The sequence below is a fragment of the Phaeoacremonium minimum genome (assembly GCF_000392275.1).
Source record: "Phaeoacremonium minimum UCRPA7 unplaced genomic scaffold PA7_03_scaffold_40, whole genome shotgun sequence".
Classification (NCBI taxonomy): domain Eukaryota; kingdom Fungi; phylum Ascomycota; class Sordariomycetes; order Togniniales; family Togniniaceae; genus Phaeoacremonium; species Phaeoacremonium minimum.
The window spans coordinates 269,172-293,589 of NW_006920947.1; the positions used below are offsets into that span (position 1 = coordinate 269,172).

Genomic DNA, 24,418 nt, shown 5'->3' on the forward strand with positions numbered 1-24,418 from the left:
AAAGTTCGAGTTCTTTAGCACCGGCCTGCACATTGATGGGAAAGGATAGGAAAATATGCATTGCCAAACATCAGGGTAGAGATATCTTCCTGGAATTTTGGCAGGCGTCTGCAGGGATCTGATGATCTTGGAGGCTCAAGGGAAGATCACAGATTCAATGGATGGCTTTGTGACCTTAGAACATTTACACCTAGACAGGGGTTTACAGTACCCACGATGTGCAAACTACCCCTCAAGACTATCATGCAATTGATTAAATGATTCCCATAAGTATTCAGCCTTCCGTGAAGATGTTCGATGTAGATAAGTATTATGGTGTCTTGGTAACAATGATTGCTCTCGTGATCTGATCGGATTTGAGAAACAGGCAAGAGTATCGATTTCAAGGGCCGCAACCTACAGTCAATGCCTTCACCAATGTCACTCTGATATCCGAAAACAAAAAAGACTAAAAAGAGAATTTAAACTGACTAACAAGCTACCATCTAAGGCCCATATTCAACAAAATACGCCCAAACCCGGTATTTTAATACGCTCATTGAAATGACTCAGGTGGTGGGCACCAAAGACTAATGCCTCTGCTCTGGCAGCTCCATCTCTCAACTTCGGGTATCCAAATCCAACTAGATTCTGCAGTTACCTCTCCTTCATCTGCCTCAAAGAATGGAGCAAGGATGTCATCAAAAACGCGAGGATCCTGTGTTTCCTTGTACTTCTCTTCAGCCATTCGTTCGTTTTCCCTTTCTGCCTCGTCAATTTGTTGCTGCTTTCTCTGTATATCCTCCCTTATCGAATACTGCCCCTCTTCTCTCACTTCTGTCTCTTCCAGCTTGGAAAGACCAGGAGTTGGCCCTTTGCAGAAGCGTTGCACAATTACCTCCTCGCCAAAGGAAGTTTCGGCAAATGAGTCTGAGAGGGAAAGCCGGCGCCTCGATCTTTCGGTGGCACTATGGGATTTGCTGCTTGAAATTGAACATATGGAAGGGGTATTAACTTGGCACCAAGATTTATTTGATTCTTGGTCGCTGTTTGGCGAATTCGTGTTCATCTTCTCAGCTCTTTTTGGGGTAGGGCGCCAATGAGGTACATAAGGTTCATGCAAAGAAAGAATGGACCATCCTGATAAATGAGGCCGTACAAGTGCAGAGTATCAGCACATTATGTTGAAGAGGCTCACATCATTGCGAGGCGAAGTTTGAGAACTCTTGAAGGAAAGCCTCGTCAGGACACCGGCTTCTGAAATGTTTTTTTGTTGGGCAATTCCTGGTGACGGACTGTCCCTGTATTGTCAGAATAAATGATCACCCAACTGGAGGGAATCAGCAAATCAATGCCAAAAATGGCCGACACATAAGGCTCTCAATAGCGGCGTTCTCAGGAGGCCACCTGCTTCCGGGTGTGTACACATTTGGAAGGAGGTTACGGGGCTGACCGAAAAGTGCATCATGCAACCTTCGACAAGTATTGGTGGCTGAAAGCGAAAAAGCAAGCATGCCACCCATTCACTCTACCACCCGGGATACTTAGTAACCTTGGCATTGATGACTCTCCCTTGGTTAGCAGTAGAATCACTGTATTGAGCATACCTATAGCGAATGACCAAATTCTATGTCTCGTTTCCCTCGGTCGTGATATCGCAGGTGTTTTGGATGAAATGCATGCCGTGGTAGTGGGGGGTCATCACTTATCGGACATATCAAATGCCATGCAATAAGCGGCCTGACGTTCTATCTCACAATCTCACTCTACAGTCGTCCCCAAGAAAGATGATATTTGACCTGGGTGGGATAGGACTTTTGGAATTTTGCGTGAAGCTGCTACTTCGTGCATATTCCCAAGTCGCCATGGGAGTGTTGACATCATCATTAATCCACTCTCAAGCCAAGGAAAAACGAACATACATCAATGACAGCTTTCCAGCCACGATGCCTTACCAAATTCCACTTTGTTCACACCAAGTCTCCTCTGTGCGGTGGGGTTCTTGAATCCTCCAGTCATGGTGGTAGTCAACCAAGACGAGCCGGGGAGCCGGTGTGGGGGTAACGCCAACACGCGGACTGTGAACAGGTTCCCTTGGGCCTGACTTGGAATTTGTTCTTTGCCATAGTACCTACCACGTTCTTGAGCCTCATCCGAGAAGCATGGGCCGCCAGGTTGCCTGGTGGCCATGCTCCCCATTGTATCCCTGAGCGTTCTTCCCAGCCCACCTAAATCCTTTCCCCAAAATCTCCGGTCAATACTATTGTATTTACAACCAACTTGAACTTCATCAATTACACATGTATCCTTCTGCTTTGGACTGTTGCGTTGCTCTCCTTTAATATCTCCATCTTCTAATCGTTGTAATTCCGTATCTCTACTCAAAGAAATTTATCTAAACAATCTCTCGTCTCTCCAAATACGTCAGTCCGGGGAGCAAACCCTTTGCCATGAACACTGTCATTCTTGTTCTTAGTATCGTATCTTTTCGCAAAAAGCCTCTTCGACAGGTCGCCGAGTATACACCAAGTTATGGACAGTCCAACTATCTGCTTCAGCCTGTGATTCAGTTACTATGAGTGAGCGTGGACCACCACACCGAAGTCGTCGAGGAAGGAAGAATAGCTCAGACGGAAAAGTCGATCAGTCTCACTCCACGAAAAGGGGTAGAGTACAGAAGCTGGAGGGTATTCGGCACAGAAATACGGCAGTCCCATCTTCACCAGCACCACCAACCATCCGTTACTCGCATCTAGCGGGAGCATCCTCTGATCCTCAGATGTCTGTAGATCTGTCCTCCTTTCGGCATCACGCCCAGTACAATCAATTTAGCGAAGTTCAGGAGGTGGCAAACACGGCCTCAAAACTATCCGTTCTCGCTTCAAGCCCGGCCACGGTCAGGTTCGAAGCGTCTACCTTCCGGACGACACCATCTCCTTCAATCACGCCTTCAAGTATCCAGACATCAGATGGTAACTCATGCTCGAGCCATCAAGTCGGCAACGAATTTGATTACGATGCGGAAACTTCTCAAGTTTATCAAGATGTCTTCAGTGATGTTGGTGCGGCCATCCGAATGCCTCCAGTCGCGATTGATGATAATCATAATTATGGCCCACATCCTCCGGGTTCCTTGCCCGAGGCAGCACAGCCATACTCATCATATCAGATGAAGGAGCTTGACTCGCCCAAAGCTTCTGTGGGAGCCGGGTTATTGGCTTTTCCTGCGCGTGTATGGAAATCCTTTCACGCTGAACTAAATCCTAAATTTGTCGATGCGGTTATTCATCCATCATGTCTGAAGAAGCTTCATCTTGTTCCAAAGGCAATCCCACATAGGCGTTGCATTCCTCCAATATCCAGTCCTATAGGTTATATTCACCCAACTCGGTTCGTTAAGATAGCTGTCCAACTCTCGGAGCCAGAGGTCACTGCGAAGACAGTCACGGCACTAGTACTTCCAGACCAGTTCCCCTACTATGGGGGAGTTTGCCTTTGGCTCGGGTCCAAATACATTGATGAGGCTCATGTTAGAGATTGGCTGCAGAACTATCACGTTCAACACCAAAAAGCTGTTTTGTCCCGTCAAGCAGCGTTTACGTTATCATTCGGTGAAATATTCGCCGATGATCCTTTCTACGGTAGTCATCACGCCAACATCGCGGATGACTCAAACATATCTCAAGCGTTCTCCTTACGTAAGTACTGTTCTCGTCACATAATAGACTTGTTTACTTATTAACAGCATGTTAGAACACTCTGACCAACGATTCTCTTCCTTAGCACGCCCAGAGTTCCCAACCGTTACACCTGGTGACATGAGCACCGCTGGTCAGGCAGATTATATAAGTCACTCGGCTTCATTGTCTTCCGAGTCAGCGACTATGTCACCCGTTTTCTTCTCTCCTCACAGTGGCGATACATCACTGAACCGGACTTTCAAGTCTCCTGCAACTTCTGTTTCCTTCGATGGTGAATCTCTTCCACAATACACTACATCACCTTACAAAGTGACGACCGCTTTTTCGTAAAACACACAAGCCTCATCGTTCTAACAACAGTTTCATATTCTGGGGATGCTATGCGACGATCTTCGGATTTAACGACTTTCTTTGACTTATATGTTGCACTTGGCAATCCCGAGAACCGCTCTGCTGATCTCCTATCGTCAAGTTGTGTGCCAATACAGACGATGCACCTGGGCGGCTGGTATGTGCAATGCGCCTGTACTAAGGAGAACGATTGGGACATACATGGCAGTCTTCTTTTACTATACTCCATAGCACTGGTATTTCTTTGCCTCTCCTTAAATTTTTTTCCGTCTGTTCCCAAGATCCATTGAATGATTTCGACAGTGGACCACAATACCTTGATGGGTCGAACAGTACCAGCGTGGTTCGATGTTTTGATATGAGATATGACTGAATTCAAGTGTTGCGTTAAATGCAATGACCTGTCATTACCTTGCAGAGAGCTTATAAATATAAGTCTATTCATTCCTTCATCATCTAGCTGTACATCGGGTTGGGAAAAGTGTTGTCCCCATTGCCTGCATCGGAGTTAGCTTGATGACTCAAAGGGAGACGTTATCGTATCTGAGGTTTTCCTAAGCGTGTTCTGATATCGAACTCGGAGTATCAAACAGAATGCTCCGTATCACGGAGATTCGTTCATCGGCCACGCTATCGGATGACGTTGCCTTCCGGACCCGCATGTCCGATTCGATTACGAGTGGACTGGCGGCTTCGCCCGCTGGTATCACGAGCCAATACGCGGATGACAATGCCAGCTAGGATCTTCCCAGCAGGTAATCCCAACTACTGCAGGAAGCTTCTACGTGACATGTCGGGCACCGAAAGCTAACCTTGGATTAAATCATGGTACTGTCACTGATTCGCGGACCGGAAGATCATCGGGATGTCTAAATATAGAGCTGTCAATTGCTCGCACCACCATCTTTGACAACCATTCTAACCTTGGCGTGCATCGGGAAGAAAATTATTGAGACTACCAAGTCTTCACAAATGGTCAGATTGATGACACAAGTCCACAGCTCTTGCTGCTGAAGAACTGAATTTACTAGCTGTACTGCTCTATAGAAAGGACAAGAGATCGCTCAAATAAACCAACAATCGCCTCTAGCATGTCTCTGCTAACGTGCATCGTTTTCAGAACTACCGTCTAAGTTATTAATACCATCCGAAATTGTCATTGAAATCAGAGCGGTTTGCCTTATGCAAATGATTCTGGTCTAGGATACCAAAGAACTATCTTCCCTTGATCATCTGCGTGGTAGAACCTCTGCCATCGATAGCTCCATTGCCAAAATGCTTTCGCCGGATCGTGTTGCAGCTTAGCACCGATAAATGGTGCGAGCAATGGGTTAAGAGTTTTGCCGTCGTTGATGTAGAGACTCGGCATCTCCCCGAATTTGTGCCCCATCTCATCCAGAGGTTGAGGCTCTACTTGTTCCTGGGCGATCTCATCAGTGCTCTCATCTTGAAAGACCTCAATCCCTCCATGGGCGGGAAACAAGACGGGGCCATCCTTGTCTTCTCGGTGATCAACGTCATTATCTGTGTTCGATGAAGTATTACTAGACCAACTCAGCGACGCAGATTGGTCGCTTGTGTTATCTGTTGTGGTGCTTTGTGACTTATTTGACGCACACGCATGGAGAGCTGGCCCCGTTTGAGCTTGCTTGTTGCTATGTGCCGTATTTATCCCCGTGAATCTAGCCACCCATGTTTCTGCTCTGTTCTGAGCCGGGTATACATTCTTGATTACTGACAAACCTTGAAAAACATAAGCAGTATTCATATAGTTTGGAAAGGTATGTTTAAACTTACTGTACGTTGTATTACAACCGCACAACGGCTGACATGGTTGCTCCCGTAGACAGATTGAAGCATCTGGCTGAGCCCTCTCCATATCTAGACACAGCACTGAATAGGTTTAGACAGCCTTTCAGTGATGCATTAGTAAATTGCGTATTATCTTAGACTAAATTCCCAAACCTCTGCGATGGCAAATGGAACTGAAATTGAACGAACGCATAGCAAGGTGGTGCTAACCGATATTTTAGAAATTGATAGCAAGAAAACTTAATGAAAACAGGTATGATTTAAAAGGAAAGCATTTCAATTGAGGGACAGGGAGTAACGAGTCATTTTGAACTACGTCGATTTGAAGAAGCCATCTTGTCAATCGCCAACCTCCTTATATCCTACCAGTACGCTTACAGGCGGCATGCTCTTTTTCGAGAAGGACACAAAGATTGACTGGAACTATTACGGAATGAGGCTTGCAATTGTGCAAGGGCCACTCAGTAGGGATTTATCAATGCCAGCACTGCAGGGCGTATGCATGGTCTTCGGTGTCGTAATTGGCGCGTCGGTAGCCAGTGGCGTCGCATTCGTTTTCTCAGGTGCTTCTAGATAGCCCGAAAGCGTGAGAAATACATCGATCCTCCTGATTTTCAGAGCCCCATCGCCGCATTTGATGTAAGAATATGGGCAAGTCTGCCTTCTAAGACATGATTATTTTGGGTGGCTGCCACATCCAAGATAGGAGGGAACCTGCTCAAGCCGCCTCTGGCCATTTGCTTGGCTTGCTGTGTTTCGTCCAACCATTTCCAAGGCTGTCATGATAAAGTCACGGATTACAGTCCTTAAAAGACTCATATTACAACACATTTTTAGACTTGAATTGCACAGTTGTATTCATACGTGTCTGCTCGAGCGTGTGTTAGGCTTCTTTCTGGGCATCCGTTGCCAGTGCATACGAGCAAAACCATTTACTAGATGGCAGTCCAATCAAGGAACAGACACAAGTTGTTTGACCAAAAAGGCATCCGCACAGTTGCCTTTTCTCACCTGCTTCTGTACCTTGTCATGATGGAATTGCAGCAAGTATACTTTGGGACGATGGGCGTATACGGCACCATCTGCGTTGTTCACATTAGTGGCGGCCTCCCTACTTAGGCACGAGGCCAAAATACCCTGCTGTGAAAGCCTAAGTGGATTTTGCATGGGATTTTGAATGTATAAATATGTGCTGTCTGGGATTGAATGTAATTCTGCTGCCGTGGCTGCACTCGAATGTCTGGGCTCCTTCTCTTAACACCCCAATTCCTTTTCCCATTGTACGTCGAAATTCCACTCTACATATCGTCAGGGTTGTCAAATTTCTATAAGTCTTATCTAAAAGTTCAGTGCGTTTTCATTTTCCCCATCTTCTCACTATCGGCTTTCTTCTAGCTGCAGATGCCTTGCCTAGCCGGAAACACGGTGGTCTTCCCGAAGAAGCTCGAAAACACATCAGGATACACCCCGTCGAGAGGTAGCAAGCCTCACACAAATTACTAGCCTTTATAACGACTAGAATGGATCGGGGAGGCAATCCTGCGGCTCGACGAGCACCTCGCAAGAGCAAAGAACAAGAAAAGATGCCAAAAGCTTCTCGCAAACATAGCCAAACTGAGACGAAGGCTGAGACGCTGAGAGATGGTGATCTAAAGTCAAAACCCACATCCAGTGGTCTTGGTCGTCCACGGGAGGTTGATTCGGCAATACAACAGGCACCTCAACAAAATTTCATGAGTAGCACATCAATTAATCCGGGAAAACAACATCAAAATGCACCAGGAAGCATAAAGGATGAAGTTCTCTTCCAAACGCCTCAAAATCCTCCACAGCATCCCTTTACTAGCCCGCAGACTCCGCAAGAATACGGACTGCGATATTCTTCAACCCAAATTGGAGACTCGGCTTCGTTGCTCCATGAACTATCGACCGGTACAAATGCTTGGGATGACTCTGGGGTTACCCATTTTGAGCATTCATCACCGTACCCCGTGTACACAAGTGCTCAAATTCGTCACAATCTCAGTGCTCAGGACCCAACTTGTTTACCGACGAATCTGGACATCAACGAGTCAGATCCTACCCCTTTTGCATCTTCCAGCACTGTTCCCATAGACATGATGACAGCCGGGTGTACTGCTGATGAAAAACATCGACGACTACTTGAGGACAGGGTTCGGAAGAAAGGCCGCATACCCATTTCGATCATGGCTAGCAATGGAACGTATGAAGCCTTGATGGCAGTATTAGACCCGTATTCGGAGAGATCAGTTATTAGCAGATCCGTACTTACAGAACTGAATTGGTCTTCCTTCCCAGTACCCGAGAGAACCAATACTACTTTCACATCAACGCAAGGACCAATAACGGCAGAAGAATATGCAACAGTCGTTATAAAATCGCGGAAAACACTCCCCATTGCACCAACAATGATTGATATATATGTTACGGGGGAAGACATACCTCATTGCGATGTCATCCTTGGTAAACCATTACTTCAAAGGCTTCAGAAAGACGGATCTATGCTTCCTCCTGTCCCGCCGGAGAGGAGCCATACTTTCAACGAAAACAACAGCGCCTACATGAACAACATTGCCAGTAGCTCAGCGAGTTTCAATGATTCATTTCAGTTGTACGATGAGACATCTGGCAACTTAACACCAGCAACGTCGTTTACATCTTACACCGCGAGTCACAGGCAACATCATCTTGGAGTATTGCCAGAGTTTCCAGCGAATTGTCCTGATGCCGCTTCAGTTCGATTCGAAAAGCCTTACCAAGTTCGAGCCAGCGAATCGAACTTTTGGAATGATCCACGCGATATACAGTGATGTTATGCAAGTGATTGCCCCAAAAGAATTGGGCGTGATTCACGATGAATGACTATAAATGTCATTACAAAACCAGTGCTCCTTCTTGGGCCACGTTTACAAATATCCAAAATCGCCACCAGAACGCCAGCCTTTCTGTCATTTTGGGTGTTTTATTCCCGTGCACTAACGAGCCCGGACTACTACGGTCTATCCTCGTTGAGCTGCATCCACCACCAATACGTTAAGCGCCGCGTTCATGCGTCGTTAGAGATTGTTCACCAGACTGTCTTGCACCAGAACAATGATGGAAAACACAGCCCGTTTCTTTTTGCTTTCATTTCAGTTTGGTCGTGCACGTAGTTTCATTGGCATCCAGATTCGGTTCATGAGAGCTATACTTTTCCCTTTTTTTCAAATTCAGATGATGACAAAGGAGTGTGCAAGTGCCACGAATTGCCAGGGAGATCCAGACTCCGCACCCCAGGAAGGAATTGGATTAACGAGTGTGTTCATGAGATTGCTTTGTATTTCATCGAATCTACAGTGCTACATAAACTGAGCAATAGCACCGATGAATTCAATTATGCCCTTCGCAACACGCTCGTCTTTAAGTCTCAGTAGCCAACAAGCCTCGTTCTTCTCGGCAAGAGTAACACTTTCAGAGAAAAGTCGAGCTTCCTCGTTATATTGTGGTGATATTTTCGCAAGCAATGGCCAAACCAATTTCGTGACCACAAAGCTAGGGAAAGCGAGCGTAGCATTGCTATGAAACATGTAGTCATTGTAGGCCGCGTTAAATCTCGAGAACTATATCTATAAATATACCGACGACCAAACACAACTGCATGCTTTTGTGCAGTTCCACCGGCGCAAGAAGAGCTTGTGTTTCGAGATATAGCAACCCCCAATCCCCCCAAGCAAAGTTTTACGAAAACCTTCAAGTATCAAGTCCAGCGAAGTCTCCGATGTCTTCCAAGACCTGATTACATTAAAGTATAGCAGTATTGCTATGTACCTCCAGTCTAGTGTGCAGGATCTTACCTAACTTTTGTGTAGACTTTTACTATGTACTCAATATCAAGTAGAGGTGCTGGGAGCTATAAGCTCGCCAGTATGTTACTCCTCATAAAAATGATCACACTTGCACCGTTGATGGAAATCTGATATCCAGTCATGTATCATGGTAATTCAGTCAGCCCTGGAAGTTCTACACACTTGTCGACGTTATACAGCAGCACTTTGAGATAGAAAAAGATCAAAAGTACCCATTCGTCGTACAATCATCAAATCTTGAACTGTCTAGAGAGCTTCAGACGAGCCACTGAAGCTCAGAGGCTTCAGAAGAGCTAGTACTTCTTAGATAAAGGGCTGCGTATCTCGATCTCGTTCAGAGTGATCATCGTATCGCCGCCACCTCTTCAAGTTCGATTGCCGCCAACATAATTTGCACTTGGGTCATTCGTGGCCTTGACCAGAGCCTCCTGCATGATTGCACCAGGAGGTGCATATCCTCCGAGATTCGTCACCGCAGTCGCAATATTTCTCCAGAAATCACACGGAGTTTTTTGATTTTGGTCATCGTTGATAGTGCTGAATCCCCAGTTCCCTACATTTACCACGCCACTTGTTTTTTCGCTTTTGCTGTTAGGGTGATTCCACTTGACAGTGGGTGGTAGATTGACTATCTTGCGGTTCTTGTTCGGATCTCCGCTAGTAATGTAGCTTGTAAAGTAGCTTTGCATGGCGACACTGATCCCAGCAACGAGTGGTCCGATAACAGGTACCATCAATGTGGCCAAGTCCTCTAAAAAGCTATCGGCGGTGAACTGTGGGTTGTAGCTGTAAAAATTAGAATCAGTAACAGTATTATGAAGACATTGTAAGCAGGGAAAGGCTGAACGGAGTTGTCTCCTGTGTCTCCAGAGCTCGAAGCACGACTGTAGCTGGTAAACATTCACTCACAATGTCGGGACTAGATCCGTGGCATGCCAACCAGGAGAAACGCTGTATTGCATCTGCCAAACTCGCTGGTCTCCAAGACCTTCGCTCATGTGTCTAACATTGCAGGTGAAGCACGAATCCCGGAGAAAAGCTTGAACACGATCCGACTGAGTTTTGTACCCTGAGTTCTTGCTTGACAACGGAGGGTAGAAGGTAGTTATTAGATCCGTGACACCGGCCGTATGGGTGTAGTTTGGGAATATTGCACTGAGGAAAGTGTTGAATTGGTCGTCGGTCTTTATAGAGCCGTCGACAAAGAGTTGTGACTCGCTTGCACAATGAGATATGACCGCAGACTCCAAGTTCCAGAAGTTACCCGTACTGAACTCCAACACAGGCAATTGTCTAATATATGAACCGTCAGCTGTCGGGCCTACTGCGAATGACCCAGGCGTCTGTTGGGCCATGAGGGCATCATTTGCTTTTTGAATGGTCTTAGCATCTGCAGTGCGGAGGCAATCGAGGCCTTTGCCTTGACAACCAGCAAGGGACGCAAAATTTTGGAAAGTATTCTCAACCATGCCAGCACGATCCCACATCCACTCGAATGCTGGAGACTGTAGAATGGCTCTAGAAAAAAGAGGGTCAAGCTTTCCTCCTTGCGCCACAACGTGATGCATGACTGATCCAGCCCCAGCAGATTCGCCCATGGCCGTAACTTTGTTTGGGTCGCCGCCGACCAGATTGATATAATTTTTCACCCACTGGAATGCGGCTCTTTGATCCCACAAACCAGCATTAGGTAGCCCATCTCTCTCCATTGAAGTGCCAGCCAAAAATCCGTAAGCACCTAATCTGTAGTTCATAGCAACAAAAATCATGCCGTTATTGGACTGTCCGATCATGCCAGATCCATCGTAGAATGGGAGATCGGGCTGCAAAGAGTCCTTGGATCCAAAAACAAAGCCACCTCCATATATCCACACGACGACTGGAAGCTTCAGGGAAGGATCCTTCAATGCCTTGCCCGGTACATAAACGTCGAGAAAAAGGCAATCTTCATCGCCGCCTGAAAAGAGCGGGACCGGAATCCCTCCGAGACTGACTTCTGTTATCAAGCTACTCTTCAACATCTCCCGGATGCTACTCACAACTGATTGATTGCTGAGCCAATCGGCGAACCATTACCAGCCCCAACAAGGTTCAAACCATGAATAGCTGACTGTACACACTTCGGTCCGTAGCTACCATCTTGTATGGTGGATTCCTTCTGTGGAGGGGCTGGCTTGGCCCATCTGAGATTTCCTACTGGCGGTGCTGCATATCGGATATTCTGAAATTTGTAGCTAGTGGACTAGTCAATGGAGAAAACCATATTCATATCTCTTCAAACATACATGTCAGATGCTGCGTTGTAACTAGCAGCCCGGTATGAACCATAAGGAAGCTCAAGGATTGGTAGAGAAGACTGTGTCTTCGAACTGGCACCAGGGACGGGGGAAGATAAAACAAAGTGAAAGTTAATGAAGACAAAAATGAAAGACTGGATGAGCAACATTCTTGCTCAAGAATTCAAGCGTTGAAAGAATTGTCTCTGGCTTCCCACAAGTTCGAGAGAGTCTTGGGATGGCGAGGAACCATATATCGAGCCATCTTGAGGGACATGACTGCTTCGACAGAAGCCAAAACAGCAAAGCAAATCTACAAGGATCTTGGTGATTTCTATCAAGCCTCATCCGAGCATCACGGTTCCAGCCGTGTGTTCACGCTCCTTAAATCAACGTTAGCGGCGGTGACAGCCGTGATGCCGAGCGAATGATGATGCTAAATTGACTGCTTTCACTCGAGCCTGAGATGGTTCCTGGGATGGAAAGATGGGGTCAACGCTCAAAAAGGTAAACACCTCCAATGCTCGAGCGACTTGAATGGTTCAATAATACTCTGGATCCGGTCAATCAGAGTTGTCAATCGCTCTTCACAAGTGAATGGGCTTCTTGTGGCGGCTACTATCACCGCCAATCAGCTTCCCGGGTTGGCACTTGGACCAAACCCCCAAAATTAGTGACGAGCCAGCACAACGACTTCCAATAGGCGTTGGTTGTTCCATCGGAGAGCAGAGTGGGTTTGCATGTCATCCGACGCTTGAGAAAGTGATGCGATGAAGCGCAATTTGCACAATACTGCTAATTTTGATGTACTTCTTCTACTCCTCCTCCAGGGTAATAAGCGTTCATTCTTATAGTATCAAAGATTCTCGATTTCAAGAGTCATAAAACTCGTCAATATCTCGAAGATTTTGTGTTTATCACTAGAGTTCTGTTATCTTCTATAAAGGTAGTAATCCATTTTGAGGAGGAAAGATACCCTTGCTGAACTAACATTTATCACCCTGGCGGAGGAGTACATGCTGTGCCGGTCGCATGGCTTTAATGAATTGTGTCGGAGGGTAATGGGCTGCATCCTGTATCGTTGCGGCTTCTTATGACAGCGCCGCCATTGTTGAACACCTTCGTACGAAGGACGTCTGGTATGATTGAGTGCAGAAGAGGATGATGCATTACAAAGAAGCTTCCATGCATAAGAGTTTATCAAGACGTAGCATTCTCCATTTATCCGCTTTGTCAATTCCTTACGTGCATTCAGGCTTTCGCCATGCGCCCTACCCATGTAGGGGATGCCGTGCAAACCGTAGGCTAAGAAAGCGGCGGGACGACTTCCGGGAGTCTGACTACGATAGCAAACCTCTTAATGAGATTATTCGCTGTAGCGAGCAACGAGTAGCGCTCCTGATTAATTGGTCCTTGGGCCTCTTCATGTCTAGCACTTCCTCCGGTCGCTTCAATGCCTCTTCCGCTGAAATACAGAACTGTCAATGCTCGTAGTTGGCTCTCATTCGTCACCCTCAGCTGTCATTGCGACAAGTGCCGGAAATGGTAGAGTCGGCATGGCACCCCAGGAAATCTTCCATTCAACCGTGTGGGGATGGTCTCGCATCTATTTAGATTACGTTGTTGGACAGAACTTACATCCAAGGTCTCATCAGTCTGTGGGAGGCAACTACTTTGAGTATATTGATTAATATGTGGCGCTCACCTTAATGGCTAGCCATGCCTCATCACCAGCCTAGTGCCCCGTGCTGCAGATATTTGGGGGAAAAAACATGCTCAGTTTTCCTGGAATTCAGTCCTCCCCATGTAAGTGGGTGAGTGGTATAAAAGCAAGCAGAAGCACCTCATGTCTTGGCAGTCGTGCTATGTTATAACATCATCTCCTCGAATGCTCTTTGAAGCTTGCTTATTACACACAGTCGGTTATCATAGATTGTCTTGAATACTTTCACAATGCGGCTTCTTCAAACTCTTTTCTTGACTGCAACGGTGGTTGAAGCCCATTGTATGTAGCTTTACACAGGCCTAGGCCCATTGTCCCCTGTGCTAACAAGGCATAGATACCCTACCGTCTCTCACTGTGGGTGGAACAAATGCAGGAAAATGGCAGGCTGTACGACAGGCGAAGAACTGGCAGGACAATGGCTTCGTCGGAGACGTCACATCTAAGGATATCCGATGCTTTGAATTATCTCCGGGCACTGGAGCCCCCGTTGTCGCGAATGTAACTGCCGGCCAGCAGGTCACATATAATATCGACCCAAACTTATACCATCCAGGGCCAATGTCTTTCTATCTGGCCAAAGTTCCCGCCGGTCAGAGCGCGAAGACTTTCACCGGCGACGGCAATGTGTGGTTCAAGATTTGGCACGAGCAGCCGACTTTTGGCTCGCAGCTCACTTGGCCTAGCATGAGTATGCTTCGCTCTCACATTTTGGTCCACACTGAACTGACTCGTTCACAGACAAGGCGTCTATGACAGTTACCATTCCCAAGTGCATCGCATCAGGAGATTACCTCCTGCGAGCGGAACATATTGGTCTACACGTGGCTCAGTCAAAGGGAGGCGCTCAATTCTACCTCTCTTGTGCACAGTTGACGATATCTGGCGGTGGGAGCACAGAACCGCCAAACAAGGTTGCCTTTCCTGGCGCGTACTCGGCTACAGACCCGGGCATCCTTATCAACATCAATTATCCAGTGCCGACCTCCTACAAAAATCCCGGTCCCGATGTATTCACTTGCTAAATAATTTAAGGAAGCAATGTGATGAAAGAAACCCGGATAGGGCTCAGAGTTAGCGTAAATAACACAACCGTAATGTACTTGCATCGATGGAGTAATATGTGGTACTTTTGTTATGAGGTTAAGGATACTGGAGCGGCTCCCCATAGCTAGCAGAGAAAGCGCTAATCTTTTGATAACCCATCATCCTACATTGGGTGTTGTCTGTTTCACTCCTGACACTTGACTTCATCAGGTTCCTACTGCTCTGGAATGATTAGTGCCTCGATTACCAAAACTGATTGGAAATGGTTATGACCTTAAACCCAGAATGAAATTTAATGTTGTACAAATCTATCTATTCTATAGTTTGCTCGACGGCGTGAACAAGTTGAGCCTGTCATTTAATGCTGCCTGTGCTTCCTTCTCGATCCTCGAGACGAGTTCAGCGCAAGTGGGGATGTCGTGAATAAGTCCAATGACCTGACCCGCAGTCCAAACCTATCTGAAGTTAGTACTACAGTGTAAGTACAAGCATGTAGAGGAAGATATCTTACGCCAAAATTCGGATCTCCATTCAAAAAGACCTGCCGGCCGCGCTTTCCGCTTACGAAAGGCGCGATTTCCTCAAACTTGCCATCCTTACTTTCCTTCTCAACTTTCAAGGCTTCCTCCGTGACCTTGTTCTTGAAGAGGCGAGTCGTATTTTTCCATCGGCGTAGAACAAGTGCCGTGTCAGTCTCCTGGGCATTGACGATTGCCTCTTTGATGTTCTGGTGTATCGGTGCCTCTATTGTGCACATGAAGCGCGTGCCCATGTTGATACCGCAGGCTCCTAGGCAGAGTGCTGCTGCCAGGCCATTGCCGTCAGCGAAGCCGCCTGATGCAAGGAACGGAGTCTTCAGTGTTTGGCGGGCCCGGCTAAGGAGGATGAAGTTTGTGATGTCAGTCTCGCCGACGTGTCTAAGGTACAGATGTTAGAGAAGTGTCCGGTTTGCGAGCTGGCAAGAAATCCGATTGGAGAGGGGAAGGAAACCAGCAGGCGGAGGTGGGACGTATGGATGCGTCCACTCCTCGCCGTATAATAGCTAATCTACAGCACCGAACAAATACACTCACCCTGCGCATTCGAAGCCGTCAATGCTCAAGAAGTCAACACCCAACTTCACAGCGCTTTGTGCATGGCGGATGGTGGTGCACTTGTGAAGAACAGTGCATCCGGCTTTTTTGAGCTTGGCAATAACCGGGCCTGGGCTGTTACCAGCGGTCTCGACGATACGGACGCCCTCATCAATGATAGCCTGGGCGTACGCTCCATAGTCGGGAGGTACCATGGCCGGGAGCAGTGTGAGGTTCACTGCAAACGGTGCCTTGGTCATGGACCTGCACCTGCGAATCTCTTTGCGCAGCTCATCTGGCGAGGGGAAGATTAAACCCGTGATGATGCCCAGTCCGCCAGCATTGGAGACTGCTGAGGCCATCTCTGCATAGCCCACCCACTAAACGACGTATCAGTGACGGCACCGATGAGGATCGAAGACCCTGAGATAGAAGGGATGAGGCGAAGGCTCGCTCTCCCTCGTTGCGACACGTACCATCATGCCACCCTGCACGACGGGCACTGCGTATCTGTCAGCCACTCGAACCTAGATGACGCATGTATGGCATGCCTGCGCTGGATGCATGCAGCCCCTTGATGACTGACCTCTGATGCCCAGCTTGCGCGTTAGCTCTGTGTTCCAAGGCATCTTGCTCCGTTTATATCTGTATGCAGATCTTTTAAAACAGAAAGATAAATCCAAAAGATCCGACTGGCAGTCCTTGTAAATCAAAACGTCATAAAATGGGCGAGTTTGACAAGAATGAAATCCATCAAGAACAATTGGCAGTGTTAAGAGATCACTTGAAGTCAATCGAGCTATAACCGAGACATTGTGATGCCGAGGTAACGGAGCCACTTCGTGTGGGGAAGCAGGGGCTGGCTGGGGCAGCAGCCTGGAACTCGTGTCCCCGGTTTTGTCAGCCAGAGCCAGCTGCTTAGCAGCTGATAATTTCTCGGACCAGGAATTGCTGGAACGCTAGCTGAGTACTCTGACTCTGGTGCAGTTATCAACACAGATCTAGGTACCGTCTTATCTAAGTTGATCCAAGGGCCATGTGGATGTAGGTATATCCTGTAAATAAGGTTACCTCCCATCTATAGCTACCGAATCTGGTAAACCAGATCTGGCAAGAGCTACCTAGGTACCTTATTGCCTTGCTATTATGTAGAACTAAGAAGTGACTTCACTGCATGAGCAGCCTCAATACACGCTTTTTACGAAGATTGGCGTCACCACCTAGAGACTCATCAACAAGAGGGACATCATTACGAGGTTCGGGCCCGTCTGAGACCTCAAGACGAAGGAGCCGCGTCAGGTCTGAGCTAAGGCATGGTTGGGCTATTTGGGCATTCTCGCGTCGCTGCTTCCAATCAGCAAGTGCCTGGAGATCTCGCTGCACGCCTGCAGGAGACAGCACAGATGATGCCGATATTGGGGCGGGATGAGGGTAGGCGGAACACTCGGTCGGAGCCGGTGGCGCCAATTGGCATTTGAGGTGCGAGGATGAGGGGCTCTTCGACCTGCTTATGCTGTGCCACGTTGGTCGCCTCGACTCAACCCAGTGGACCCCGGGACATCCAACAAACAGACGTCGCAGGAGGCATTCCCGAGGACGCCTGAGGAAAAGAAATCAACTGCCTATGCCTGGCATCTCAGACAGACGTCGTTCGCTGCCTCTCGTATGACAACTCATCAAGAAACATCCCGCGCTGGGCCTCTCTGCAGGCAGTGCGCTTGAAGGATTTGCTTTTTATCTCCTTCCCGTCGGGCAGCCTTTCTCGCGTACCGTACCCGGTCGTGGCATGTTCAACAAGTTCTTGATCAAAAGAAAGGATACTCATCATGTCTGCCTGATATAGAGTGATCCCGGTCGGCCTGCAGCGGGCCGAGAAACAAGTCGAAAGGACCCCGCGACTTAACACCACACCGGCCTATCGCTGACCATTTGCTGATGGGACCTCCCGCCTCTGCACCGGGTGACCCGTTCGAACTGCAGCTGGCTCTCTGCGGCTAAGCCTGAGCTTAGTGGCGCCGCCATTGTCGAGTCAGTGACGAGACGACAACAGCATCCTTCTTGGCAAGCGAGTGTTGACTAAACTCTCGCTGGTGTCATTGTGGGGGATCGTATGTGTGTGATGGGTAAGAGAAAGCCGAGCAGTTATGCTTAAATGTTCGGCAAGTCTACGAGATGGACGATCCTGAGAGCTGAGACGTCATCACATTGTGTCTCACCGTCTTCGAGAGTCTAACCTCCGACTTCGCTTTCGCTTCGGAACATGATAACACAAAGTATGGCACGGATGCAGCTTGGCCAGAAAATTGAAACGAGTCACCGCATCTGTCAACTTAAATCACGGAAACCACAACAACGGTACGAGGTCGCACCAGAGTTGCTTCTTTTCTTGTGTTCCCACGCCTCTCTTGTCCTAGACTCTTCACCGTCGGAAACTATCCCTTCTGAAAGCTGGCAAATTTGCAGCATGACTGGTGGCTTCATCAAAGGATCCTAGCAGCAGGGATGCTTCGTTGTTGATTGGGCTCCGGTCATCCCTCGTCTTCCCGCGTGACCCTGTGATAGAGATGCCGTGACCGAACAGTTGGTTCGTGCACGTCTGCGCCTCATGGGGTTTTCCTGGTTAAGTCGTCTTGCTTCTTCTATTCTGGCAGTCCATTTCTCTTCGTATGCTAGTGCTATTGGCCGAACTGCTAAAGGCGAGACATTGGGAGAGAGCCGCGTGTCATGCGATTCATGCTGCATCACAGATCAGCCATAATGACTTATCGCTCCGGTGTGGCACTCGGGAAAAGCTTGGAATGGCACAAGGAAGTCTTTGTGACAGGTTCTGTTTGTCAGCAGGGCTGAGAGACCATCAAACATATACGGCACTGAGTGCCGTTCATGGATAGATGCAACGCCATCGCAAGGGTATGCGAGGTTCTCGTTGGTTCGGCACGTATGCTCTCCATCAATTCCAAGGAAGCCATCGAGGATCTTAACCCGGAATGACGGCGAAGGGTTGGCTTTAGTCAATCTTTAGCCAACGAAGACAAATGATCTCTTCACCGCTGCTATCAGCTATCCGGAGATACGCTAGAAGGAATGCAGAAGCAAATCAAGCAAGGCATATGCTAGTTCTGGTGCGGGATGGCAATCCCAGCTGTGTCAGAACTAGCTTCCAGCGGGATTCTCCCTGTTGGAGGAGATTGCTGCTTCTATCGTATTTTATTGCAGCTGGCTCGAGACGGCCTGAGAAATATCGCAGAAAATCAATCTATCTCAGCTTCCACTTGCATACTTGCTTCTTTTTTGGTGTGCAGCGCCGTATCTGTACTAACGACATGGGACGTACCTGATACAGCAGCCGTTGGCACGGCCGTATCTTTGTATAAGTTTCGTAATCGAATACCACAATCAGTACACCCTTCGGACACTCCAGTAGCGCAGTCTTAGCTTGCAGAAGTCAGGCTAATCCACCAACTTACGGCATGCTGTCCTGGCCATCCATACCCAAACCCACGTCAACAAAAAAGCGCACCCACGGCTTCACGGGATTAGGTCACTCTGCAGGGCAGGTCTAGGGCTGTCGCATGAGAAGAGTCCAAGTTCTCGGCAGCCCTTTGGCGGGGCTACCGGTCTGCAGCGCAATCAAAGACTTCATCAATGGGCCTTGACCGAGTACCTGAAGCATGAAACTCTGCATGCACGCTGGCATTATCAGGTGCCAATCTCCCCTCCCAGAGCACCCAATCGTGCGGGACAGGCGGTTGTAGTGGGTGATAATCGGTTAGCTGTGCCTTACAGGACAATTAACGACAAATCAAACGCGGGTTTCAGCAAGCCTTCGTTCCGTTTGTCTGCGTTTTCAGTTTGTCTCGCTCCCGAGTCTCTGGGACGTTTCGACGGCTACTGTGGTTCCAATAGGCCGTAGATGCAGGCAGACGACTGTGAATCTGCAGCAATCACGTCTCAAAAAGCAAACAATCATTGCATTTGCGCAAGAGTCTCGGGAATGAGGTCGATCTGTCTCACGAATTAAAAGTATGAAGGAGATGCAAAGAGAGACGCTACGAGGGATAAAGATAGCAGGCACAGTGACACGCGGAGGATAAAATAGTGTCTTCTGGGGCAGGATTAGCAGGACCCGTTTGCAAGATGGGGACACAGCCTCAATGGGTCACTGTGGGCACTCATTGCTGCTAACTCTGCTGGCTGCCCGATCAGCGAGGGAGACTCTCACTCATGCATGCATGTATTAGAATGGAGTAAGTAGAATATGCTCAGTGCCCACGCCATTGAGACTTTTAGATGACCGCATCGGGGATCTGTCTTGGTCCCCTATCAGGCCATGCCATCGACGATGGCTTGGGCGTGTCTTTGGGTATCTTCCTGAGGGTAGTACAGAGATCCGGACCTTACATGACGACTTTGATTCCTGCCCAGCTTATGCTGACCTCACAACAGCCGAACCAAGAATACCTGGTCAGTGGTAAGGACAGACTGGACTGAACTGAACTCCAAGCGGGCCGCGGGTCAGGTCGGTCGGGTCGGTCAGTGTCTGAATGCCAACTTTGGATCATGGGATCAACCGGGCCATGTCCAGTCCCCCTTGTCTCATGTTATCAATTTCTATCAAACGGAAAAGAGACCCCTGGCACTGAGTGCTTCGAACAGTGACCTTCTAACGCCACATTGCTTTTTCCTGGTGGAGGCTACTGAGTTACATGCACACACACACAACTGAACACCAGCCATACTACCTATGTTAATCCACCTGCCTACACTGTCTGTCAACTACCCTCACCCGGGCAAGCACGTAGTTCCGGCACTACACACACACTACTGTACGCCCTGTACTGTACCGTCATGTACTACCACGAAAGGCTTGGTATCGCCATGCTAGCTCTGTGTGCCGCAGGTGGTCGCTTTGTTTTCCCCCATCGCTGCTAAATACTGGTGCGTGGTGCGGTGGCACCATTTCATCCCTCACGCGCGCTCCACGTACTTACCATACATGGGAGGGGAGTGGTGCACACGATGCTGATGGCGTACAGGGGGTGCGACGAGGAGCAGAGAGAAAGAAAAAAGAAAAAAAGTGAAAACGAAATGTCGGCCCAAAGGTAACTCAGTTGCCGTTGTCTGTCTGTCTGTCTTCTTGCTGGCTTGTTTGAAATACTGTGTCTCATCCGCCGACGATGGCTGCACTCGCCCGTAACTCCAATTATTACTCTGTGCTGTCAGCCGCTGTCCTGCATCTTCGCGCAGACAACACAAGACAGACAGGGGGTGCAGTTCTAAAGAAAAGCATACCCGTCGGCCTCATCTAATCTCTTCCTGCCACATCACCGTTCTACCAATCCAATGGTACCGGACGTTGCGTGTGTGCTTCATCTTTCTCTTCCTCAGCTCCCTCTACCTGTCCGAGTATAAGACTGCCGTCGACTGCTTGCTTCTCCGCGCCTCGCAGCACATTCTGTCTCTCCCACCCTACTACACAACACTTCTGTACCTGCAGCGTACCCTCCGTTCCTGCTTCGATCCACGCAATATCTAATAATACTACACTGGGCGTTCGCCTTTTCTCGATTACGTACCAGCCCGGGTTACGCCTCCCTACCACATACATCTCCCATAACCATGTCGTCATCATATGGCAGAGGCCACAGCACCGTCTGGCAGAACAAGCTTGAGGGTACACTTTACCCAGTTCTCTACTTTCACTTTCAACTGTGGCTAAAGCAATTCGTAACTAACCTCTCTGGATAGAAGCCTGCCGAGAGTGCCAGATGAACCCACCAGTATTCCAGATTGTATCTGACAGGAGAGGTAAGCCTAGCATTGACGGTGCCATGCCAATTGATGAGATCAAAGCTCATCAAACTCATAGGTGGTCGCACAGCTTGGTCGAGCAGGGTTACGGTTGGCGGCCAAAGTCTTTCCGCGCGATATTGGTACGACGGCAAGAACCTCAACAACGCGAAGGAGGATGCCGCCGAGGTTGCAGTCAACTGGCTGAACGTCAACTCCAATCCCAGCTCGCCTTCGACAAGCCGGAGCGGTTGGTGATCCTTCCGTGTCCGCAACACCCCAGCTTGGCAACTTGCCGCCGAGCCAGCGAGCGTCTGTCTGCGGTCCCGTGCCTCCCGCCTCATCCACGCGGGCACACGCACGGGCTCATATCGATGTCTCCCGCCAGCCAACATGAACGACGAAATCTCGGTTCTGATATGACTTCACGCCCTTTCCCTCGCATGTTGTACGATACGATACCTTGTTTCTTTCTGGAGTTTGGCAAAAGGAAACTGGTCATAGCCACGCGGCAGGCACACCAACCATGGATCCGGCGTCATGCCTTTTTCTGCGTTTCTTTTTCCCAGTTCCATAATTTGTTCTTTTCTTCCAGTGTGTTTCCATGGCCTTGGTTATTATTGCTCCTTTCTTTTCTTATTCTTCTTTTGAATCATAAGCAAGACCGGTCACGAGGCTTTTGACGAGAATAGCAACCTGGAGGGTACTCTTTTTTTTTCTCTCCCTCTTATGGCGCAATGACTGCAGCGTCGATCAACGACGGCTTATCGCCCACCCAGGGCGAATGAGACAGACATCTGGAACAGGCGGCATTGCTTATCGACGTTTTGGATTTGTCGAGACAATAACGGCCGGCCCGAGCAGCGGGACAGAACATACATCTCTCAAGGGCACCAAAGGGGGGCGGTGAGAGAAAGGGCCTTGCTTGGGAACCTGGCAGAGGCGGGAAAGGCGAGACAAGCCAAAACGAATGGGAGGCGTCAAAATCGCAGGAAGGCACTTGCAGCAATCATTTTCTTCGGAACCGGCCGGATCTCGCCATGACGACAGGCTATGACCAAGACCTAAGACCTGAGCCAGGGACCAGTGTCGGCCTGGAGGGTCCTCAAGTTAGTAATTGGCTTTCGCAATCGAAAACCAGAAGAAAAAAAAAAAAATTTTGTTCACATGTGTGTTTTTGGCGGCGTTGTAAACTGGAAGTCAACTTGGGCGGGGGGGTAAAAAAAAAACACAGACCAAAAAGTCAGTACGGATGGAAAGGATTGGGATTAGCTTGGTTCCCCATCGACCCGGTCAAGGCGTCGATCAGGAGCTAGCATCACTCAGCTGTACCTTAGCTTATTAGAAGCGCAGTGTATCTTCCATCTCTTTTGGGAACTTCTGGGCAAATGGTTTCTTTTTGTGGGCAGGACAAATTTCATACGTAGTGGCCTTCTCGTCCCCTTACGACAAAGGGGCTCAGGCGGGTGGGTCGAGAGACTCAGAGGTACTACGAGACACGAATGAACGAAATGATATTGACATCGATATTGATGATGATGATGATGATGATGAACCAGGTATAACATGCACTACAATATAGCCTGGACATAGCATACAGTACAGCACAGGACTTTGATGAAGCATGCATGCCTGACTGACCACCCACCGACCGCCTTACGCGGATGATAGATGCCGCCATCCTTTATGAAGCGGTCTAACTCATTGGAGTTGCTGCTGGCGAATTGCAATGGCCCCCCCGTCAAAACCCCCACCTCTTGGGGTTCTAAGACGAAGAGACTATCGTCACCGGGACCAGCAGCTGGTGTCTCGCCCTGCTGCAAGCTCCAAGCCTGGCAAGCCTCCCGCCTCTCGTTGTTGATCCTGTGACCCTGCTCGGTCTGCTCGCCCGGCCGCCAGCGCCTCTTCTGACTAGAGTACATGACAGAGAAAAGCCCGGGATGCAACCCAGGGAAAGCGGCTCTTGCAGGATAAGAGCGGCTAACCTAGAGCTGCAAAGCCCAAGCACGGGGGTGGATTGTCCCCTCACAGCTAGACCAAACTAGCCATGTATGGGCCATCATACGTCGGGCTCGGACGCCAGCTGAACAGAGGAAGGGACAGAGATACTGACACTTGCTGAGTGAATTGAATTGCCCTGGATTCATCCGAGACTAAACTGGGTAGGTGGCCTTGAAACAGTGGGATGGGGGAGTCTCACCAGGGTGCAATAATGACGCAGATAGAAATTGGTACTTTTGATACGGTATGGAGGGACGGCATATCTAAGGGAAGGAAGCCAGAGGTGCTTTATCGCCGGGCTCGAATCCGGGGGACTGAAGCGAGTCGGGGGGGTCGGGGGTCGGGTGTGGGTGGATGGGAGTGGTGGTCAGCACGTGGAGGCCAGTCCGGCACATTGAAGGTTCATCCAGTCCAACCTCATTTACTATCAGGAGATCTGTCTAAGGCAAGTAGTTTAGAGTAGGTAGTTTGTGTAACCCGCACCGGACACTTCAGTCCAGGTTCTAGGTTCTAGACTCTAGATCGTCACAAGACTCAAATGCTGGCTTATCTTAGCCGATAGGGTAAATGAACAAATGCGAATTGACATCTTTGAAAATTCGATTTCGTACAGAACAACTCGATCGATAACTCAAATCACGAAAGAACGCTGGACCCTGGGGATCGCGGGGGGGCCGCTATCAGAAAAGACACTCCTAGTCTCCACTAGGTGCAAGGGATCGACCGCCATAAGAATAAAGTCCACTGTGGGGAGCTAGCAGGCTGGACCTCAAAGCTGAGAAGCCCCATCTAACCCATG

General features: G+C 48.7%; 2 protein-coding genes across 2 annotated transcripts; one reads left to right on the top strand and one right to left on the bottom strand.

Moving 5' to 3' along the window:
* Positions 1–14,269: 14,269 nt before the first annotated feature.
* UCRPA7_776 (putative glycoside hydrolase family 61 protein) lies at positions 14,270–14,733 on the top strand (the record flags this gene model as incomplete). Its single annotated transcript, XM_007913369.1, has 2 exons — positions 14,270–14,399; positions 14,450–14,733. The coding sequence occupies 2 exons, from the start codon at positions 14,270–14,272 to the stop codon at positions 14,731–14,733; spliced, it is 414 nt and encodes a 137-aa protein (XP_007911560.1).
* Positions 14,734–15,072: 339 nt separating this feature from the next.
* On the bottom strand, positions 15,073–16,457 carry UCRPA7_777 (putative 2-nitropropane dioxygenase family protein; the record flags this gene model as incomplete). Its single annotated transcript, XM_007913370.1, has 5 exons — positions 15,073–15,210; positions 15,267–15,672; positions 15,829–16,208; positions 16,305–16,330; positions 16,415–16,457. The coding sequence occupies 5 exons, from the start codon at positions 16,455–16,457 to the stop codon at positions 15,073–15,075; spliced, it is 993 nt and encodes a 330-aa protein (XP_007911561.1).
* Positions 16,458–24,418: the final 7,961 nt, after the last annotated feature.